The 22859-nt window shown below is 44.5% G+C and overlaps 1 protein-coding gene across 1 annotated transcript in view; it reads left to right on the forward strand.

Moving 5' to 3' along the window:
- Nucleotides 1-2925: 2925 nt before the first annotated feature.
- The window catches only part of LOC142748359 (limbic system-associated membrane protein-like), a 49589-nt gene continuing 29655 nt past the window's right edge, over nucleotides 2926-22859 (forward strand). The window contains exons 1-2 of the mRNA XM_075855446.1: nucleotides 2926-3126; nucleotides 9580-9661. Of these exons, the coding sequence (XP_075711561.1) occupies nucleotides 9607-9661 (55 nt within the window). The 5' untranslated portion in view covers nucleotides 2926-3126; nucleotides 9580-9606. The remainder of the gene's footprint in view (nucleotides 3127-9579; nucleotides 9662-22859) is intronic.

Raw genomic sequence — 22859 nt, forward strand, 5'->3', positions numbered from 1 at the left:
AATAGTACCTACCATAGGAACCCATAACAGTGCCTTACAGAGGACCCCCTTATCAGTATCACAGTGCCACCATAACAGGTACAGATCCTGTAATTAACAGCCGAATACCCATAACTGATAGATACAGCCCCCCTCCATATATATCGTAACTTTCCTTTTGTACTCTATTGATTGTCCCACTTGCCTCCTTGTCTCTTAAACAGTGTTTGTGCATGTGGTGACATGTGGGCCAGTGCTATGCTTGCCAGTGACCTAGGGTGCTTAGTGTCAGGTAGAGTATATTACTTGCATATTATACACACTACATATTTTCCATCTCTCCTTTTTGGGTCAACTAAAAAAAAACTTTGACTTACATTTTCCCTTTAAAAAGGGGGTACTGTACCTTTAAAAGAGTATAATTATTAAAGGTTAGTTGATGTAGAGGATTCAACCAATCACATAAACAGAATAGATGTTCAGTCCTATCTATAATGTATTGTTACTATTGCCACAGACATCCTGTTATAAGTAAGAGCATCGGTCTACACTCAACCACAGGAAGCGGTTACTACAACAGTGAATCGGTATGTGGGATATAGCTAACTAGAATCTAGAGTACAGGTGTCATTGTTTCTGCAGAGAAGGTCAATTGTGTGGGGCTTACCCTAAACATGGACAACAGAGTGACTCTCGCTGGAGATGTTCCACATTAACATTGTAAATATCCTGCTGTACATGTGTAGTCTGCACATCTGGTAAAAGATATACAGCCGTAGGGGCTGGCATATAGAATACAGACGAGGGTCAAGGGCGTATAGACCATAGAGGCACACCAGGCACAACATGTTGCCATGTTGCTTCTTTGGGACTCTTGGAGAGAGAGGAGGACCACTCCGCATTAGTCCCATCCTCCTTGTTACTGGGTGGGGAAAACCTGTGCAGGACTCTCTTCTCCAGAGGAACTGCATTTTGTAGAAACAAGAAGGTGCGGATTTGGCCGCAGGGGTTATGGAAAGAGTATGGAGGAAGGGATAAATGCCAGGTCCCACAGTCTGGCATTGCAAATCCCAGCACCACAATGAGGGTATTAATTTGATTTTTGCTAAAGGGCACCCTCTTTTCCGTGTATGCCACTGCCAGGGATTTCAGGAGCCAGACCTGCAGCGATCACGTGATCACCAATGGTCACCATTAAGGGAACAATATAAGTATGTCTGTTTATTTATTTTGTAAGTAATGAGCGCCCATGAGAGTGCATTGTTGGTCTCATACATTCATATAGTTTATAATTTTTTTGTTATATTGTGGTTTTGGACAATCTTTCGGGAGTGGACTCATATTGGAACGTTTTGTCTCCTCAATGAAGATTTTCATTTCAAGTGTATATATGGTTTCATGTTAAATATGAACAACATTCTGTTGTATATATTTTTATAGAGGTCAGAGCTCTGTTTTTCTGATACAGAGAAAATAATAATAAAATTCTGGATGCCTGCATCTACCACTAGGGGAGCTTACTGCATACATCCCCCTCTGGTTTATCAATTTTGGACCTAAGATTTAGTCTCTAATTGCAGAAAAGATTCTTGACTGTAAGAGCTGTGAAAATCTACCTTGGAGAACAGTTATGGCAGACATAGAGGATCACTGTGAAAATGGTGCAGATGCTTTCCTGAAATAAGAAAATATATAAAAAATTACATAATTAAATATTGTAATTGTTCCCTTTATTACCTTCCTCTGGATCAACAAAGGATATCTAGGGCTTATTGTTTCTCTGGTTAACCTTGATGAACAGGTCTCTTTTTTTCAACCAAAATGAATAAGCAGCCACAGGGCAGGCTCTCTATTGCCCAAAGGGTGGTCTTTGGGGCAATAGGGTAAGGCTGGATTCTCACGAGGTCATTACGTCCGTAATTGACGGACGTATTTCGGCCGCAAGTCCCGGACCGAACACAGTGCAAGGAGCCGGGCTCCTAGCATCATACTTATGTACGATGCTAGGAGACCCTGCCTCGCTTCCAGACAACTGTCCCGTACTGAAAACATGATTATAGTACGGGACAGTTGTCCGGCAGCGAGGCAGGGACTCCTAGCATCGTACATAACTATGATGCTAGGAGCCCGGCTCCCTGCACTGTGTTCGGTCCGGGACTTGCGGCCGAAATACGTCCGTCACTTACGGACGTAATTAGTGTGTGTGCACATACCCTAACAGTGCGCCTCCACCCTTGCTTGATCATTTTAAAGGATGCTTAACCAGATCACTATGGTTGCCCCCAAGGCATCTGCTCAGGTTTGCCTGGTGTGAATGCCAGCCACAAATAGCTATGTAGAAGAATTGTAATAGAAAATAAAACCTCCAAATGACAAATATTCTTCAAGTGTGCTCAAAAAGAGCCTAAATTAGGGGTATACAACCTCTTTGGTCGCAGAGGGCACATTACCATACACTGCTGAAGTGGGCACTTCTAGCCCTGATCGATTATAGAAAGGCAAATACATTACATTAGTTTATTGATTGGGCAGTGTTATTTGGATACCTTGCGAATGTTATTTGGGCACTATATGGTCAGCCTTAGAGAAGGGGGCCGTCGATAGAAAATACTGCACAAGGCGCCCACCAACATAAGGTCGACCCTGACTGTAAACACCAAACAACATGAATGGACAATCATAGAGTGGTTCCTTGAGCTCTTGACCCTTCTCAGTTGCTGTATGGACAGCTGCATTGAGTTTGTTGTATTATGGCACATAACGTAATAATATCATTATAATAACCAGATTCATAGAGGAAGCGATGCAGGGAGAAGTAACATTGATTCCTTCCTGTTTTCCCATCCAATAAGCTATTTAATAAGAAGAGGCCTGCAGCATTAAATAAGAGGCGAGAAGTCTCAGTCCAGCTCCTCCTCTGCATAGAGAACTGATATAACTGGACGGAAACGCGGAGAATGAGGCCACTTTTAATAAGATGAGGTTCATGTGGGGGGTGCGTGAATATTAAAGTAAACTCTGCTGGGAACCTAGGACGCTGGGAAAAATATAAACATCTGCCAAGTATTCCCTGCCTGCTCTGCCTGGAATTTCATAAGACTCCAAGAGAAGGAAACAACGACATGTAGCATATGTTCGGGGAACAAGGTAAATAATGTCTTATAGCCATATGTCTGAGCTTTCAAATACACCCCTACCTTACTCTATATAATCTACAGTAACTATTATACTCCATACACCTGATATCCTTATCTATCTAACTATATCTCAATTATTTCTTAACTCTCTGCTCCTTACAAACCTAACTATATATCCTGTGACTTCTTATATGTCCTTGTAAAACACTCCATATTCCACATTACTTTATACTCCATATAACCTCTCCCTATATCTTCTCCTATTACTCCATATAACCTCTCCCTATATCTTCTCCTATTACTCCATATATCCTCTCCCTATATCTCCTCCTATTACACCATATATCCTCTCCCTATATCTCCTCCTATTACTCCATATAACCTCTCCCTATATCTCCTCCTATTACTCCATATAACATCTCCCTATATCTCCTCCTATTACTACATATAACTTCTCCCTATATCTCCTCCTATTACTCCATATAACATCTCCCTATATCTCCTCCTATTACTCCATATAACCTCTCCCTATATCTCCTACTATTACTCCATATATCCTCTCCCTATATCTCCTCCTATTACTCCATATAACCTCTCCCTATATCTTCTCCTATTACTCCATATATCCTCTCCCTATATCTCCTCCTATTACACCATATATCCTCTCCCTATATCTCCTCCTATTACTCCATATAACCTCTCCCTATATCTCCTCCTATTACTCCATATAACATCTCCCTATATCTCCTCCTATTACTACATATAACCTCTTCCTATATCTCCTCCTATTACTACATATAACCTCTCCCTATATCTCCTCCTATTACTCCATATAACCTCTCTCTATATCTCCTCCTATTACTCCATATAACCTCTCCCTATATCTCCTCCTATTACTACATATAACCTCTCCCTATATCTCCTCCTATTACTCCATATAACCTCTCCTTATATCTCCTCCTATTACTCCATATAACCTCTCCCTATATCTCCTCCTATTACTCCATATAACCTCTCCCTATATCTCATCCTATTACTCCATATAACCTCTCCCTATATCTCCTCCTATTACTCCATATAACCTCTCCCTATATCTCCTCCTATTACTCCATATAACCTCTCCCTATATCTCCTATTACTCCATTTAACCTCTCCCTATATCTCCTCCTATTACTCCATATAACGTCTCCCTATATCTCCTCCTATAACTACATATAACATCTCCCTATATCTCCTCCTATTACTACATATATCCTCTCCCTATATCTCCTCCTATTACTACATATAACCTCTCCCTATATCTCCATTACTACATATAACCTCTCCCTATATCGCCTCCTATTACTACATGTATCCTCTCCCTATATCTCCCTCTATTACTCCATATAACCTCTCTCTATATCTCCTCCTATTACTACATATAACATCTCCCTATATCTCCTCCTATTACTCCATATAACATCTCCCTATATCTCCTCCTATTACTCCATATAAACTCTCCCTAGATCTTCTCCTATTACTCCATATAACATCTCCCTATATCTTCTCTTATTACTCCATATATCCTCTCCCTTTTTCTCCTCCTATTACTACATATAACCTCTCCCTATATCTCCTCCTATTACTCCATATAACCTCTCCCTATATCTCCTCCTATTACTCCATATGACCTCTCCCTATATCTCCTCCTATTACACCATATATCCTCTCCTATATCTCCTCCTATTACTCCATATAACCTCTCCCTATATCTTCTCCTATTACTCCATATAACCTCTCCCTATATCTCCTCCTATTACTCCATATAACCTCTCCCTATATCTCCTATTACTACATATAACCTCTCCCTATATCTTCTCCTATTACTCTATATAACCTCTCCCTATATCTCCTCCTATTACTCCATATAACCTCTCCCTATATCTCCTCCTATTACTCCATATAACATCTCCCTATATCTCCTCCTATTACTCCATATAACCTCTCCCTACATCTCCTCCTATTACTCCATATAACATCTCCCTATATCTCCTCCTATTACTCCATATAAACTCTCCCTAGATCTTCTCCTATTACTCCATATAACCTCTCCCTATATCTCCTCATATTACTACATATATCCTCTCCTATATCTCCTCATATTACTACATATATCTTCTCCCTATATCTCCTCCTATTACTCCATATAACCTCTCCCTACATCTCCTCCTATTACTCCATATAACATCTCCCTATATCTCCTCCTATTACTCCATATAACCTCTCCCTATATCTCCTCCTATTAATCCATATAACCTCTGTATATCTCCTTCAATTGATGCAGATTTGTGGTGCGGGATCTGCACTTCTAGTCCACTGAATTTCTACCACATCTGAACGTGGCCTAAAGTACTTGTCATGAGCAGCGCATCAGCTTTAGGCTGGGTTCACACGACTCGATTTACGCCTGAAAATACGGCTCCAATACGTCGGCAAACATCTGCCCATTCATTTGAATGGGCTTGCCGACGTACTGTGCCGACGACCTGTAATTTACGCGTCGTCGTTTGACAGCTGTCAAACGACGACGCGTAAAATAACAGCCTCGTCAAAGACGTGCAGGACACTTCTTTGGATGTAATTTGAGCCATTTTTCATTGATTCCAATGAAGAACAGCTCACAATTACGGCCGTCAAAGAAGCCTCGCAAAATGCGAGTACGAGCAATTACGTCTGAAATGACGGAGCTGTTTTCTCCTGAAAACAGCTCCATAATTTCAGACGTAAATGCAGTTAGCGTGTGCACATACCCTTAGGATCAGCTTTATCAGACATGGCCGAATATCTTAACCTGTCGGCCAGGGGCGTAACTAGGAAAGACTCACAACCCCCCCTTGTAGATAGTGCCTTTTTGACAGCCCCCCCCCTGTAGATAACGCCATACATCCCCCTGTAGATAACGCCATACAGCCCCCTGTAGATAACGCCATACAGCCCCCCTGTAGATAACGCCATACAGCCCCCTGTAGATAACGCCATACAGCCCCCCTGTAGATAACGCCATACAGCCCCCCTGTAGATAACGCCATACAGCCCCCCCTGTAGATAACGCCATACAGCCCCCACTGTAGATAACGCCATACAGCCCCCCTGTAGATAACGCCATACAGCCCCCACTGTAGATAACGCCATACAGCCCCCCTGTAGATAACGCCATACAGCCCCCCTGTAGATATCTGGCCCTATCCTATGTCTTTTGTTTAATGGCAGAGTGGGGAGATACCTCCCTGCTCTGCCGTAGTGTTCAGTGGCGTCGCGCTGTAGCAGCCATAGCGGCTGCTAGCGGAGCCTCCGGCCATGGTGGGGGCCCGTGCCGGCGGGCGACACGGGCCCCCTCATGCCGCGGGCCCCGTAGCAGCCGCTACGGCTGCTACGGCGTTAGTTATGCCACTGCTGTCGGCCCTAAGGCAGTGGAGATACTAATAACTTTAGAGGATCCTCGATCTATGGTCTTTCATCCTACAACTATCTAGATTATAATAATACAATGGAGGCATACGTTGATTACTAAAGTTCCCGGGGTTTATGCCAAATCAGTACGGCTACAGCGTCCGTTTTGCATATGTTGGAGAGGTATGTCTCCACATACCTTTTATTTCGCTGTATAAAACAAATTAATAGACTATTTTAGTTGCAACGTATGCAACTATATACCTACACATTGTCATACGACTGAACTTTTAGTCGGAGGTATACATAGGAAAATCCTTAAAGGATAGACATGCTATAGATTATATATTGAGCCCGTACACCTATTGCTCACCTTTCCAAGAAAAGCCGATCAGGAACCAAGCGGCTCAGCACTCACCCAAGTGCTTCTAGCGCTTCGTTTTAGCGATTGGTGGGGGTCTCAGTGCTCAGACCCCCACCAATCAAAACTTCTGACATGTCACTTTGACTTGTCAGAAGTTTTTTGAAAGTTTAGTTACCCTTTAAAGAGGCTCTGTCACCACATTATAAATAACCTATCTTCTACATAATGTGATTGTCGCTATAATGTAGATTACAGCACTATTTTTTATTTAGAAAAACGATCAATTTTGACGGAGTTATGACCTATGTTAGATTTATGCTGATGACTTTCTTAATGCCCAACTGGGCGTGTTTTTACTTTTTGACCAAGTGGGCGTTGTGGAGAGAAGAGTATGACGCTGACCAATCAGTGACCAATCAGCGTCATACACTTCTCTCCATTCATGTATTCAGCACATAGTGATCCTGCTAGATCATGATGTTCAGTCACAAACTCACACATTAACGTAAGGGTATGTTCACACGCAGTGTTGTCAGGCGTATTTCGGGGCGTTTACGCCTCAAAAAATGCCTGAAATAAAAGAAGCTGAACGCCTACATACATCTGCCCATTGAAATCAACGGGAAAAACAGCATTTAGTTCATACAGGCATCTTTTTACGCCGCTGTTTTAAAAAACAGAGCATAAAAAGACGCTCCATAAAATGAAGTAGCATGTCACTTCTTGAGGTGTTTTTTGGAGCTGATTTTCCATGGAACCCTATGAAAAACGCCTCAAAAGAAGCTCTAACTTAAAAGAAGCTTCATTTTCAGCTTCAAAAACGCCTTAAAATCAGCGGCTGTTTTCTTTGAAAACAGCTCCGTAATTTTCAGCCGTTTTTGACTCAGCGTGTGAACATACCCTTACTGAAGTGTCTTGAGGGTATGTTCACACGGCCAAATTTCAGACGTATACGAGGCGTATTTTGCCTCGTTTTACGTCTGGAAATACGTCTCAAATACGTCGTCAAACATCTGCCCATTACTTTCTATGGGTATAACGCTGTATTGTCCACACGACGCGTAATTTTACGCGTCGTACGGCAATTACGACGCGTAAAAATACAGCCTCGTCAAAAGAAGTGCAGGACACTTCTTTGGACGTTTTTGGAGATGTTTTCTCATAGACTCCAATGAAAACAGCTCCAAAAACGGACGTTAAAAATGCCGCGAAAACGGCGTGAAAACGCCGCGAAAAATGCGAGTTGGTAAAAAAACGTCTGAAAAGCAGGGTCTGTTTTCCCTTGAAAACAGCTCTGGATTTTCAGACGTTTTTGTTGACTACGTGTGAACATACCCTGACAGTGAATAGACATTACCTCCAGCCAGGACGCGATGTCTATTCACAATCTCGACACTTCGGTAACATTTGTGTGGGACTTAATGACAGCAAGCGTGATCTTGCGAGATCACGCTGTAAATGACAGCTTACGGCGTTATCTCACGAGATCACGCTTGCTGTCATTAAGTCCCACACAAATGTTGCAGAAGTGTCGAGATTGTGAATAGACATCGCGTCCTGGCTGGAAGCGATGTCTATTCACTCTCAAGATACTTCAATAACATTAATGTGTGAGTATGTGACTGCACATCATGATCTAGCAAGATCACTATGTGCTGAGCAAATGAATGAATGAATGGAGAGAAGTGTATGACGCTGATTGGTCAAAAAATAAAAACCCGCTCAGTTGGGCATTAAGAAAGTCATTAGCATAAATCTAAAATAGGTCATAACTCCGTCAAATTGTATCCTTTTTCTAAATATAAAACACTGCTGTAATCCACATTACAGTGCCGATCACATTATGTAGAAGATAGGGCATTTATAATGTGGTGACAGAGCCTCTTTAAGAAGTGTACCTGTGACGGGTGGCTCAAACACTGTTTTCATAAAGGCTTCGAATTTAGCCACAGAATTTTCCGTAAAGGGTATGTATTTTTTAAAACCATTTTTTTCTCCAATGTATTAAAAAAAAATTAAAACAACGTTGCGTATAGACTTGTTTAAAAAAAATCCTTTCGTTTTGTTTATACAGCTCCTCTGCAGACCTATGTATCTCTATAACTACAGAATACAAACAAACCCTGTGTGTAGTCTTTATTCTGCAGTCATGTTACTCCCCTCCCTCTGCCCTGACATTAGGAAGGAATAACATATGTAGACACATTAATATCTTCATAGGAGCTGTATACACAAAACTGTAGGTTTTTTTTATAATCAAGATCATTTGCAAAGTTGCCTAATTTTTAATTTTACAGCATTAAAACAATTGGTTGCAAAAGTATACACACCCTTTAATTGTGAGGACAATCTTCAATAACTAGAGACTTCTGCATCTTATCACTGTATTCATTCAGACTACCTCTAAAGTTTGCTCTATCTCTGGATCTACGGCTTTGTGTCACGTCTTAGAATCCAGCCCACTTACGTTACAAACCAGTACGTCACTTTTTCTGCACTATTGGTAGATGTTTCTTTCATTCTGCTCAACATTAAAACATTCTGAAGTCTTGGAAAAAAAAACATCATTGCATCTCACACCGACCGACCGACTTCCTTCCATCTATTGTTTTGACTAAGTTTATGATAAGGGAGACAACTACAGAAATTCTTTCTTTCTAACCCCTTCAGCCGCACTGAGATTCACACCGCTCTCCAATGGAGCTCCATCTACACTGCACCCTCCTGGTTTTCAACATATTAATTGTATCTGGTAAGTTTACCCTTCATTTACAACTTTATTTTCGCTAAATGTAGGACGTTATGTCTTACATAGAAGGTTGTGTGGGAGTCCAGGAAGCTGAGAGATGGGGAGTTTTTGGCGCGGTGGTCATGCTGGAGAGTTGTGAGCCACCTGTGTGGTCTTTCTCTTCCTGACCAACACAATGTTGTGGTAGGTAGTGATAAAGAATCACCCCGGGGACCATTGTCTCCCCTGTATGATAACCCTATCAAACAACTCCCCATATCTCAGCTTCCTGAACTCTTGTCTGTGTGATATGGATGTTAGTATGGTATTATGAGTTTTCAGGCAGTGAGCAGAGTTAGGCTTTAGCTCTATTATTTTCTTTGACAATACAAAGTGTAATATGTCTATGTTTCAGTTCTCAGATAAAATGTGCAGTAATAGATAAAACAACATTTTTCTATTCTTAGTTTTTGCATCATGTATTTGTGTCACTAAATCAGAGCCCAAAAATCTGTGTACGGCTTAGAGGGGTATTCCGGACAAAGTCCTTTATGCTATATCGACAGTATAGGCTGTAAATGTGCTATAGGTGGCTGTTTCACCTTTGGAAACCCCACATATTGAGAGAATGAGGGTCCTTCTACCGCTTTGTCGCAGTCCAAGGCCATGGTTGGCCAAAAATAAGACGGCAGAAATTGAGAAGGGGTGGCCCTGCTATTTATGGCTATCTCCATTTAAGTCTTGTGGATATGCCATATAAGCCTTGGGTCGGAATAGCTCTTTAAGGTGACCATGGTGCTTGGGCAATTTAGCAGAAGCTGGTAACAGTTTCCACATCGTTTGATGCCTTGTGGATTCTCTAGTTGGTCACTATTGGTTTCTTTAAGTGGCTAAGATGTGCCACTATAGGGGGCGCCACGGAAATCCTGTCGCCTGAGGCTTGTGATTACCACAAATCTTAATATTGATTGTACAGCACTGTTATTAGATTACTTTATGTATAGAGCTGGTATATGGTCACTGTATGGGGTTATTATTTTAATATTGTATGGTATTTACTGGAGGCACTGATACTTAGGCACTATACAGTATATTATTTTTGCAGAGTATGATGGCGGGGGCACTGTATACCATTCTTATTTGGCCAACGTATGGCGCTCTTATTTGGGCATCATACTGTATGGCTTTAATAATTATACATTTTATTGTATGGTTTTTAGTACACTGGACGTATATGTTCACTGTACGGGGGAAGGGGTGGCAACAAAATATACCACGCAATGCATCAGCCGATGTTTTACTGGCTTGGGATGAAAACTTTCGGTTGTCAAAGATTGCCCCACACCTGATAAGTAGCTAATGAATTTGGGAGCCTTTAGAATTCTTATATTCTGGTACAATGTTCATAAGAATAATAGTAGTATAATGGTGGCCATAGACAGAAGATAAATATCGTCCGATTTGTCAGATTTTGACTGTTTACCCCAGTATTCGGCCATAAATTGGCAACGTTTTTTCTAGTGAACGACAACAGACAATCTGTCACATTGTGATCTGTCGGTAGTCAGCCATAATCTGTTGAATATGGTATGATCAACCGATTTGTGCCTGTATCTATTATTTTTATAGGGTATATCCAGAGATTTAATGAGGAGGTGTTCAAGATCTCTAATTTAGGCCTCATGCACATGGCACGGCCAGCCGCCAACGGCCACGGACAGCCACCCACATTTTACAAGGTATGGGAGCACGGTCTGTAAGTATGGGAGCACGGTCCGTAAAAAGCAAAATATAGGACATGTTCTATCTTTTGCGGCGGCTTTCTACGGCCCGGACACCTTCCCATAAATAAACGGGAAGGTTTCCATGGACAATACAAGTTAATGGGCACGTATTCGCGGACCGTAATTATGGTCCACGATTACAGACGATTTTTACGGTCGTGTGCATGGGGCCTTAAGGAGTATAGTAAAATGGATTTATTAGTTTATTAAGAATCCAATGTCTTAGTTTTCACGTAATTGTATGCCTGGACTGACCGTTATATTGATTAATATTAAAACCCATGTAGGAGAAGAAGTTAGCTACTTTCTTCCTCACTGAAGTCATCCGTGAACTCAGATTCCTTGTTTTGAAAAAAAAAATTAACCTTATAACTTTTAAATTAGGATGACTATGTTTCATAGTCTATAGACATAGTTGCCATCAAGCATGTCTCTGCAGAGCCAGGGAGAGCTGAGAGAGGGAGGTGGGTGACCAAATGGGTGACCGGTTGGCAGAAAAGGCAGGGCTATGAGCTAACATGGTTGACAATTATCAGACAATTATATCCCAGGGCCAGTTTAAGGTTAGTGTAGGCCACTGGACAGAATTTTTACGGGAGCCCCTTCCCAGTAACAGTATCATATGATGTGGGGCTAAGTAAAGCTGTCCATATACATATGGATATAATGTGTTGCAACAAAATTTGCAGGATGAGTGCAGTCTTCGTGCAACTGTGAGGCTGGATTCACACGACCATGTTACGTCCGTAATGGATGGAACGTATTTCGGCCGCAAGTACCGGACCGAACACAGTGCAGGGAGCCGGGCTCCTAGCATCATAGTTATGTACGATGCTAGGAGTCCCTGCCTCGCTGCAGGACAACTGTCCCGTACTGTAATCATGTTTTCAGTACGGGATAGTAGTTCCACGGAGAGGCAGGGACTCCTAGCATCGTATATAACTATGATGCTAGGAGCCCAGCTCCCTGCACTGTGTTCGGTCAGGGACTTGCGGCCGAAATACCTTCCATCCATTACGGACGTAACATGGTCGTGTGAACCCAGCCTTATTACCTCTACACCCCTTAAAGCTACGTTCCTGAATAAGGATGTTGTGATTGTATGGGTGTACTTTTTTTCCACATTGCCCTCCATTAAAAATCATTTTATAAAATGGTAGATATTTCTGCTGTGTGACTGTATTAACTTCCGCTCGTTTGCATTTCTTCAACTCTGATATTACAGGAAATGAAGGATACATATAATTAACCCATTAAGCCTAAGAGCTGCAGGATTTTTCAGCAGCTGTAACATTTTTGTTTTTGTATCCGAGCTTATATGAGGGCTTATTTTTTGCGGTACAAGGTTATATTTCAATTGCACAATTTTGCATAACTCATGGTGATTCATATTTATAATTTTTTTGGGCAACAGGAATGTGATAAAAAAACAGCCATTCTGCAAATTTGTTTGAATCTTTTAGTTTTTTTTTACGCCATTCACTGTCTGATGTAATTCACATATCAACCATAGGTTGTTATGATGGTGGTAATAACAAATATGCATTGTTTTTATGTTTAAATGTTTTTGGACAGTAAAAGCACTTTCCTGTACTTTGTTAGGCCCCCCCCCCCCCCCCGAATAACCATGGTAATTCATCGACTCCCCATGACCTAATCGCGGAGGGCGCTGGTCGGGTGAACATATCAAACCACTTAGGTACCCCAGTAGCAAATGTCTGTGGCATCAAAGGTTTTAAAATGCCAGGTTTGCAGTTATCTCCGGTCTTAACATTTGTGGCAGAAGCAGGACTGTGCATCACAGTCATGCTGATGCCGAATCTTATGAAAACACTTGGCAGTACCCACTAGATCACAGTGATGGATATATCAAGTTTTTGGCTGATTCAAATTTTTTTGCTGCCTGAGGCGAAAATTGAAATTGTGCCCCCCCCCCCCCCAGCCTGTTCTACATCACTAGCAGCCTCACAAAATAATAAAGAAATCATACCACCCATCATCTCGCTGCAAATCATACGTTGACTACGTATTAGAGGCAGAATAAACATTTACATTGTCCCCTGTAGATAGTGCCGCCCATGGAGCCCGCTGTGGATAGTGCCCCACATAGAGCCCCCTGTAGAAAGTGCCCCACAAAGAGCCCCCTATAGACAGTGCCCACATAAACCCCCTGTAGACAGTGCCCCACATAGAGCCCACTGTAAATACTGCCCCCACATATAGCCACTACCCTCTATAGATAGTGCTCCACATATAGTCCCCACCCCCTGTAGATAGTTCTGCACATATAGCCCCCCTGTCGATAGTGCTCCTAATATAGCCCCCACATACGGCCCTACCCCCCTGTAAATAGTATTGCACATATAGCCCAGACATAAAGCCCTACTCCCCTGTAGATAGTGCTGCACATAAAGCCCCCACATACATCCCTACCCCCTGTAGATAGTGCTACACATATAGCCCCCACATACAGCCCTACCTCTTGTAGATAATGCTGCACATATAGACCCCCACATACAGCCCTAACCCCCTGTAGATAGTGCTGCACATATAGCCCCACATACAGCCCTAACCTGTAGATAGTGCGGCACATATAGCCCCACATACAGCCCTAGCCCCCTGTAGATAGTGCTGCACATATAGAACCCCACATACAGCCTTACCTCCTGTAGATAGTGCTGGACATATAGCCCCCACATACAGCCCTACCTCTTGTAGATAATGCTACACATATAGCCCCCCACATACAGCCCTAACCCCCTGTAGATAGTGCTGCACATATAGCCCCACATACAGCCCTAACCCCTGTAGATAGTGCGGCACATATAGCCCCACATACAGCCCTACCCCCTGTAGATAGTGCCGCACATATAGCCCCCACATACAGCCCTACCCCCTGTAGATAGTGCTGCACATACAGCCCCCCACATACAGCCCTACCCCACTTAGATAGTGCTGCACATATAGCCCCTCACACTTTTAGCAAAAAAAAAACAAGTTTACATAACCTTTAGGGTATGTGCACACGTAGTGACCAAAAACGTCTGAAAATACAGAGCTGTTTTCAAGGGAAAACAGCCCCTGATTTTCAGATGTTTTTTGAGCAACTCACGTTTTTCGCGGCGTTTTTCGCTGCGTTTTTTACGTCCGTTTTTGGAGCTGTTTTCATTGGAGTCTATGAGAAAACGGCTCCAAAAACGTCCAAAGAAGTGTCCTGCACTTCTTTGACGAGGCAGTCGATTTACGAGTCGTAGTTTGACAGCTGTCAAACGACGACACGTAAATGACTGGTCGTCTGCACAGTACGTCGGCAAACCCATTCAAATGAATGGGCAGATGTTTGCCAACGTATTGTAGCCCTATTTTCAGACGTAAAACGAGGCATAATACGCCTCGTTTACGTCTGAAAATAGGTCGTGTGAATCCAGCCTTACTCACCTAAACCCATTCCCGTGCTGTCTTCTTGCAATGAAGGTCTGCTGGGGCTGAACGTCGCAGCGCTGAGTGGCAGGGCAAGTCATTCTGCCCAGCCAATCAGCACCTTTCAACATTGCGTAGTTGAAAGGCGCTGATTGGCAGGCTGCCTTGCCCTGTCATTCAACGATGCAAGCGGCGTGATGACGTCATCGTGCCGCTTGCATTGCCAAAAGATGCTGAGTGGCAGGGCAAGTCATTCTGCCCAGCCAATCAGCCTTTCAACGCGCCACTTACGTCAGTGAAAGGCGCTGAATAGCGGGACATGGAACGTGTCCCGCCATTCAGCACTTATGCATGTAATTGTATCTGAATCCTATAGACGCAGGTACACTTATAGTGCAAGACGGGGTGGCAGCGGGTGGGTTCAGTGGCGCCGCCGCCCCTTCAGAGAGGCAGGATGGTGCTGCCTGAGGCTAAATGCTCATCTCGCCTTATGATCGGTGCGACCCTGGCTATGTGCACACTGTGCTGGTTGTGATCAGGGCCGGCCTTAGGGGTGTGCGACCTGTGCCATTGGTGGAAGGGGGTGTTGCACTGGCTCCTTCCCCTGTTTATGTTTTAGAAGTGCCTGTGCCCGGTGACTCAGGAGCGGCCTTTCCACCCGGGCACTTCTTCTCTCAGTGGCGTCACTACCGCTGTAGCAGCCATACTGGCTGCTAGCAGCGACACGTGCATGAGGGCGCCAATGCCGCCAATCTGGACTGGCCCCACGCAGGGCTAGCGGCTCCGTTAGCAGCTGCCACATTTAATAGTATCTGCGTCCTTAGGATGCAGATACTATTGAACACTACAGCAGAGCAGGGAGGTATCTCCCTGCTCTGCTATCTACTAGCGCCAATGAAGCTCCCTGAAGGAGCGTAAGCCCCCTGTGGCCCCTGTAAAACCCCTCCTGAATGGAGCGCTTGATGTCTCTGTCCATATATGGACAGTGACATCAGGGGCAACTCCTGAAGCGGTATCCTCGTCCACAGCGCTGCCGGCTTGGTGGCCGATAATTCGGCTCCAGGAGAAGCCCCTGGCGTTAATGTCCATAAATGGACAGAGGCGTCAGAGGCTTCACCTGGAGTGGAATCCCCAGTCAGAGCATTGGCAAAGCTGTGGACGGGGATTCCGCTTCAGGAGTTGCCCCTGATGTCACTGTCCATATATAGACAGAGACATCAAGCGCTCCGTCCAGGAGCGGAATCCCCAGCCACACGGGGATTCTGCTCCTTCAGGCAGCTACAGTGGTGCTATCTACAGAAAGGGGGAGGTGCTATCTACAAGGGGGCTAAGTGGCACTATCTACAAGGGGCTGTCTGGCATTACCTACAAGGGGGCTGTGTGGCACTACCTACAAGAGGGCTGTGTGGCACTACCTACAAGAGGGCTGTGTGACACTACCTACAAGGGGGCGGTGTAGCACTACCTACAAGGGGGCTGTGTGGTGTGGCACTACCTTCAAGGGGGCTGTGTTGTGTGGCACCACCTACAAGGGGGCTGTGTGGCACACATACAAGGGGGCTGTTTCGCACTACCAACAAGGGGCTGTGTGGCACTATCTACAGGGGGCCTCTGTGAGTGGCGAGTTCATGGTCATTTTACTGTGAGTTGGGGGCTGATGGTGTTTAAGTGGTTTCTAGCTCTAAATTAATAGGTGGCTAGCTGTGTTATGGGGCACTGTGGCTAGCTGTGTTATGGAACACTGTGGTTGGCTGTGCCATGGGGACAGTGATGTGGCTGGTTGGATCACTATGGCTGTTTGTTTTATGGGAGCACTGTGGCTGTTTGTTTTATGGGAGCACTGCGGCTGGCTTTGTTATGGGGACATTCTGGCTGGCAGGAAAACTTTGGCTAGCTGTGTTATGGCAGCACCATGGTTGGCTGCGTTATGGGGACATTGTGGATGGCGTGAATAATGTGCTTGGCTGTGAATGGGACCACTGTGGCGGTTTGTGTTATGGGAGCACCGTGGTTGGCTGCGTTATGGGCACCTTGTGGCTGGCTGAAGCATTGTGGCTAGCTGTGTTATGGCAGCACTGTGGTTGGCTGTGTTATGGGGACATTGTGGATGTCGTGAATAATGTGCTTGTCTGAGTTATGGAGACATTGTGGCTGGTTGTGTTATGGGTGCACTGTGGTTGGCTGTATTATGGGGACATTGGCTGGTTGTGTTATGGGAACACTGCGGTTGGCTGTATTATGGGGACATTGACTGGTTGTGTTATGGGAGAACTGCGGTTGGCTGTGTTATGGGGACATTGTGGCTGGCTGGAGCACTGTGTCTGGATGTTTTATGGGGACACATTGGCTGGTGGGGTAATGGGGGCACAGAGACCGTCACTTTTATAGGGCACTAAAGCTGTAAAATCATTTATATCTTTGCAAGGAAGCCGCATTGCCGTCCAGCATCATGAAACAATGAGGATTTTTGGAGCGATGGTCAATTCATCTCATCTTGGGCCAGTTAAAAGAAACTTTCTGGTCCCTCAGTTTTCCATTCGTGTGTTGATTCAGTGTAAACCAAGCAATGACGGGGCAGAGTTGTCACCATTTCCCACATTTTGGAGTAGGACATGTTGGCATCTCAGGTCAGTCTTGGGTAGAGTACCCTGTTAGTGTAGGCCTTGGTCATATAGTCCACCTAGAAATAACTTTTCTTCATCAAATGGAAAAATTATTTAGAATAACCTTACCACTTTTTATGGCACAAAAAACAATTCCTCACTGACAGACCTGCCAAAAGAACCACCCATTACGTAAGAACATTACTTCCTGCTATAAAACAAGACATTCGCATTTCTCCTAAAATCAACACTCAACCTTGATAAACATTTCTATGATAGTCTTAAAGAAATTATATTATATCTGTCAGAACAGACTTCCTGGGAAAGTTGCACTGTTGCCTAGAAGTCAATCAGTACTAGGAACCTTGTAGGGTTGGGGCTGTGGGCGAAGAAGTTCACACAACTGCAGAACATGGATTAATAGTTTTTAGTTTTGTTTCTATGTTTACATCGGTTTGAGTCAGAGGTTTCTTCATACAGATCAAGACTAAGGCCAGAGATTAGTATTATTTGCCCACTGGGGAATCATGTTAGCACATTTCAACATGGCTTGTAGTCTTAGGGTATGTTCACATGGCCTATTTATGGACGTAATTCGGCCGTTTTAACCCCCGAATTACGTCTGAAAATGCGGCTCGTTAGCGTTGGCAAACATCTGCCCATTCATTAGAATGGGTCCTACGATGTTCTGTACACACGGTCATTTTTTTTACGCGCCACTGTCAAAAGGCGGCGCGTAAAAAAGAAGCCCGCGTCAAAGACGTGCATGTCACTTCTTCAGACGTAATTGAAGCCGTTTTCCATTGACTCGATCCAAAAGCAGCTCCAATTAAATCCGTAATGGACGCAGTGAAAAAGCGCCTCAACATGCCATTACGGCTGAAATTACGGAGCTGTTTTCTCCTGAAAACAGCCCCGTAATTTCAGCCATTCCATAATTCCATCCGTAAATAGGTACAGTACATTAGCATTCTACCGTTGATGTTGCTCTCCCAATGGACAGGAAATTTCAACCATAGTCGGCCATTTTGGAGTTATGAAACACAGTCTTTCAGTTACCCGGTCACTGAAGATACGACCTGTTCCTTCCTCACTCCACCTCTCCTCCAGTCTGGAAATACTGCATACAGGGCCGCCATCAGGGGGGTATTAGGGGTACTGATGTGAGGGGCCCGGCCAAACCTAATTGAAAGGGGGGGCCTAGCAACTGCCGCGACTTGCCTTTGGTAGAAAAAAACAGGCCCCTGCAAAGGGGCCCGTTTTTTTCACCAAACGAATGTCGTGTGCTGCGGGCCCCCCCTCTCATGGGGGCCGTCAAACACCGCCGACCGATCGCGCGCACCCGCAAACTCCCGCGCATGCGCACTCGCGAGCGTCCGCGAGCGCGCACCCGCGAACGCCCGCACTCGCGACAGCCCCCGCGCGCGCGCCCGCGGAAGCGCGCACCCGCGTCAGCCCGGGCGCTCGCAGACGCAATAGCACGCACAATCGCAGCCGCGACAGCACGCGCGCAGAATTTTTTTCAGCCAGATTTTGTCCTGCCCACACTATCTTGCCGCGTTTTTTTTCTGCGTTTTTTGCCCGCGGCGATTGAGGACAGCAGACAAAAAACGCATCGAAAAAATTTTTTTATGCCTCCCATTGATTTCGATGGCAGGTCAGAGGCGGAACCGCGGCAAGAAAGGACGTGCTGCTTTTTCTTTTTTCCGCGACTGGCTCCCACTGATTTCAGATTAAATCAATAGGAGGCGGTTTTGGAAGTTGTTTGGTGCTGATTCTGACGCAGTGTCCGAGTCAATATCAAGGCCCAAAAACTCTGTGAACTGGGCCTTATTGTTAGGGCTTATTCAGACGAACGTGTAATACATCCGTGCAACGTGCGTTACTCTATGGGGCCGTGCAGACTGTCAGTGATTTTCACGCAGCGTGTGTCCGTGTGTCCGCTGCGTAAAACTCACGACATGTCCGATATTTGTGCATTGTTCGCGCATCACGCACCCATCGAAGTCAATGGGTGCGTGAAAATCACGCCCAGCACTTCCGCAGCCGTATAAACTATGAATGAAAACAGAGTGTCATAATGATGGCGGCTGCGCGAAAATCACGCAGCCACGCATCATACTCTGCTGCCACACGGAGCTGTTATGTACCTTTTGAATGCGCAAAACGCCACATTTTTTGCGCGCGCAAAAAGCACACGCTTGTGTAAATCCGGCCTTAGGGTAGGACCACACTAGGCATGAACACTGTGGATTTTATGCAACACATTTTATTGTGGAAAATCCGCAGCGTATTACAGTCTCAGCCGAGTGGATGAGATTTGAACAAATCTCATTCACACGCTGCAAAAAAAATGGACCTGCAGTGTGGCTTTTTAAGTCGCAGCATGTCAATGTATTCTGTGGAATCGCTGCTCCTCTGTTGCGGAAATGCTGCGGTTCTGCCGCAAAAATCACAAATGAGAAAAAAAAAAAAGGTACTTTTTAAAAAAAAAAATCAAATACAGGTTAAAGCACTAGATACAGCTGCTCTGTATTCAGGATATAAAGTAGCTGTATATCAAAAATTAAAAATTATTTTTATTAAAAAGTATTTCGAAAGTTGCACCAAACACACTGATACACTGTTTTATTAAAGAAAAAATAAATAAAAATAATAATAAAATAAAAAAATGATAACACCTCTCTTTAAAGTGTAATTAAGCTTTTAACATGTCATAGTGATATGTCTGAACTTTTAATCGGTGGGGGGTTCAAGCACTGAGACCCCCACCGATCGCTAAAGTGAAGCGGCAGAAGCGCACGATAGAATGCTGCGCCGCTTCGCTTCTGATCGGCATTCCTCGGAGGGGTGTACGTCCGTACACCGCTTGCTCGGCTTTCCGAGAAAAGCATATCAGAAACTAAGAGGCACAGCGGTCACCTGAGTGATTCTGCCACTTTGTTTTAGCGATCCATGGGGGTCTCAGTGCTCAGACCCCCACCGATCAAAACTTCTGACATTTCACTATGACATGTCAGTAGTTTTTTAGAAGTTTAGTTACACTTTAAAGGGGTTTTCCCGTGAGGGAAAATTATGACATATCCTGTGGATCCTGTCAGATAGGTGCAGTTCCCAGAGGTGGGACTCGCATCTATCTCTAAAACCGGGGCCCCTAAACCCTGTTCTACCTCTTTTTGCTATCGCTACCTCTTGGCCACTTCCTGACCATGGACTTTCCGTAACTCATGGTAGTGAATGGCAGTTATGGAAGCAGCGTAGCATGCGAGCTACGCTGTTTCCGTAACTACCATTCAGTTCTATGGGACTTACGGAAACAATGTACCAGAACCAAGCTCAGCACATAAATACAACAGCAGAACCAACCTCAGTACATAAATACAGCACTAGAACAAAGCTCACTACATATATACAACACCAGAACAAAGATCAGTACATAAATACAGCCCCAGAACCAAGCTCATACATAAATACAGCCCCAGAACAAAGCTCAGTACATAAATACAGCACCAGAACAAAGCTCAGTACATAAATACAGACCCAGAACCAAGCTCAATACATAAATACAGCCCCAGAACCAAGCTCAGTACATAAATATAGCACCAGAACAAAGCTCAGTACATAAATACAGCTCAATTTAGTGCAACCCCTGCTGTATAGGTTTGTATGGTAGTTACGGAAACAGCGTAGCTCGCATGCTACGCTGTTTCCGTAACTACCATTCAGTTCTATGGGACTTACGGAAACAATGTACCAGAACCAAGCTCAGCACATAAATACAACAGCAGAACCAACCTCAGTACATAAATACAGCACTAGAACAAAGCTCACTACATATATACAACACCAGAACAAAGATCAGTACATAAATACAGCCCCAGAACCAAGCTCATACATAAATACAGCCCCAGAACCAAGCTCAGTACATAAATACAGCACCAGAACAAAGCTCAGTACATAAATACAGACCCAGAACCAAGCTCAATACATAAATACAGCCCCAGAACCAAGCTCAGTACATAAATATAGCACCAGAACAAAGCTCAGTACATAAATACAGCTCAATTTAGTGCAACCCCTGCTGTATAGGTTTGTATGGATAAAAGTACAGCTCCCTGCATGGCCCGAACAATGGTATGGATATGCTGGGAGCTGCGGTTTCCCCCCCCAAAAAATTATCATACCTCCTATCATCTCGCTGCAGATCATACAGTGACTACAGTACTGATTAGAGGCAGAATAAAGATTTACATTAAGTGGCTCACCGGTGACGTCTCAGATTCTAGTTCTTCTTTTTCTCTTTTCTTCTCCATCCGGTCCAGACCTCTATGACTTCTCCCGGCCACGACCCATTTCTGTAGTTTTCCGCTCAATGTCTTGGGTTTCTCACATTTCAAACATTTCTGCATCTATAAACAAGGATAAAGTTAACATGGTGCCCCACAATACGTACCTTTATATAATAGTACCATACCCTGCACCTCTAATTATAATAACGCCATGCACTGTGTCCCTGATTATAATAGCACCATACACTGTGTCCCACACACACATAGTGCCCCCTGAAGATAGTGCCCCCTATAGATAATGCTACCATAGATCGTGCCCCCATAGAGCCCCCTGTAGATAGTGCCTCACATATAGCCCCCCTGTTGATAGCGCTCTACATATTGCCCACTGAAGATAGCGCTCTACATATAGCTCCCCCTGTATATAGTGCCCTACATATATTCCCCCTGTAGATTGTGTCCCACATAAGCCTCCCCTGTAGATTGTGCCCCACATATAGCACCCTGTAGATTGCGCTCTACATATAGCGCACCCTGTATATAGTGCGCTACATATAGTCCCCCTGTAGATTGTGCCCCACATAAAGCCTCCCCTGTAGATTGTGCCCCACATATAGCCCCCTGTAGATTTCGCTCTACATATAGCGCACCCTGTATGTATTGCCCTACATATAGTCCCCCTGTAGATTGTGGCCCACATAAAGCCTCCCCTGTAGATTGTGCCCCACATATAGCCCCCTGTAGATGGCACTCTACATATCGCGCCCCACATATAGCCCTACTGTAGATTGTGTCCCACATAAAGCCTCCCCTGTAGATTGTGTCCCACATATAGCCCCCTCCTGTAGATAATGCCACCCACGCTTTTTAGTTGAAAACAACAAAATTTATACTGTATACTCACAGTGATCCCGTTCCCGCTCTGTCCTGTGTCAATGCAGGCCTGCTCTCTTCTGAGCAGGTTTGCTGGTGCTGAGCGATGCCATCGCGCCATTGAAAGGTGCTGACTGGCAGGGCAGAATGACATGCCCCGTCAATCAGCACCCTTCTACGATGGAAGCTGTGCGATGACGTCATCGCACCACTACCATCGTTGATTGGCAGTGCAGAATGACTTCCCCCGCCA

Source organism: Rhinoderma darwinii, chromosome 3 (genome assembly GCF_050947455.1).
Source record: "Rhinoderma darwinii isolate aRhiDar2 chromosome 3, aRhiDar2.hap1, whole genome shotgun sequence".
In the NCBI taxonomy this organism is placed as follows: Eukaryota; Metazoa; Chordata; class Amphibia; order Anura; family Rhinodermatidae; genus Rhinoderma; species Rhinoderma darwinii.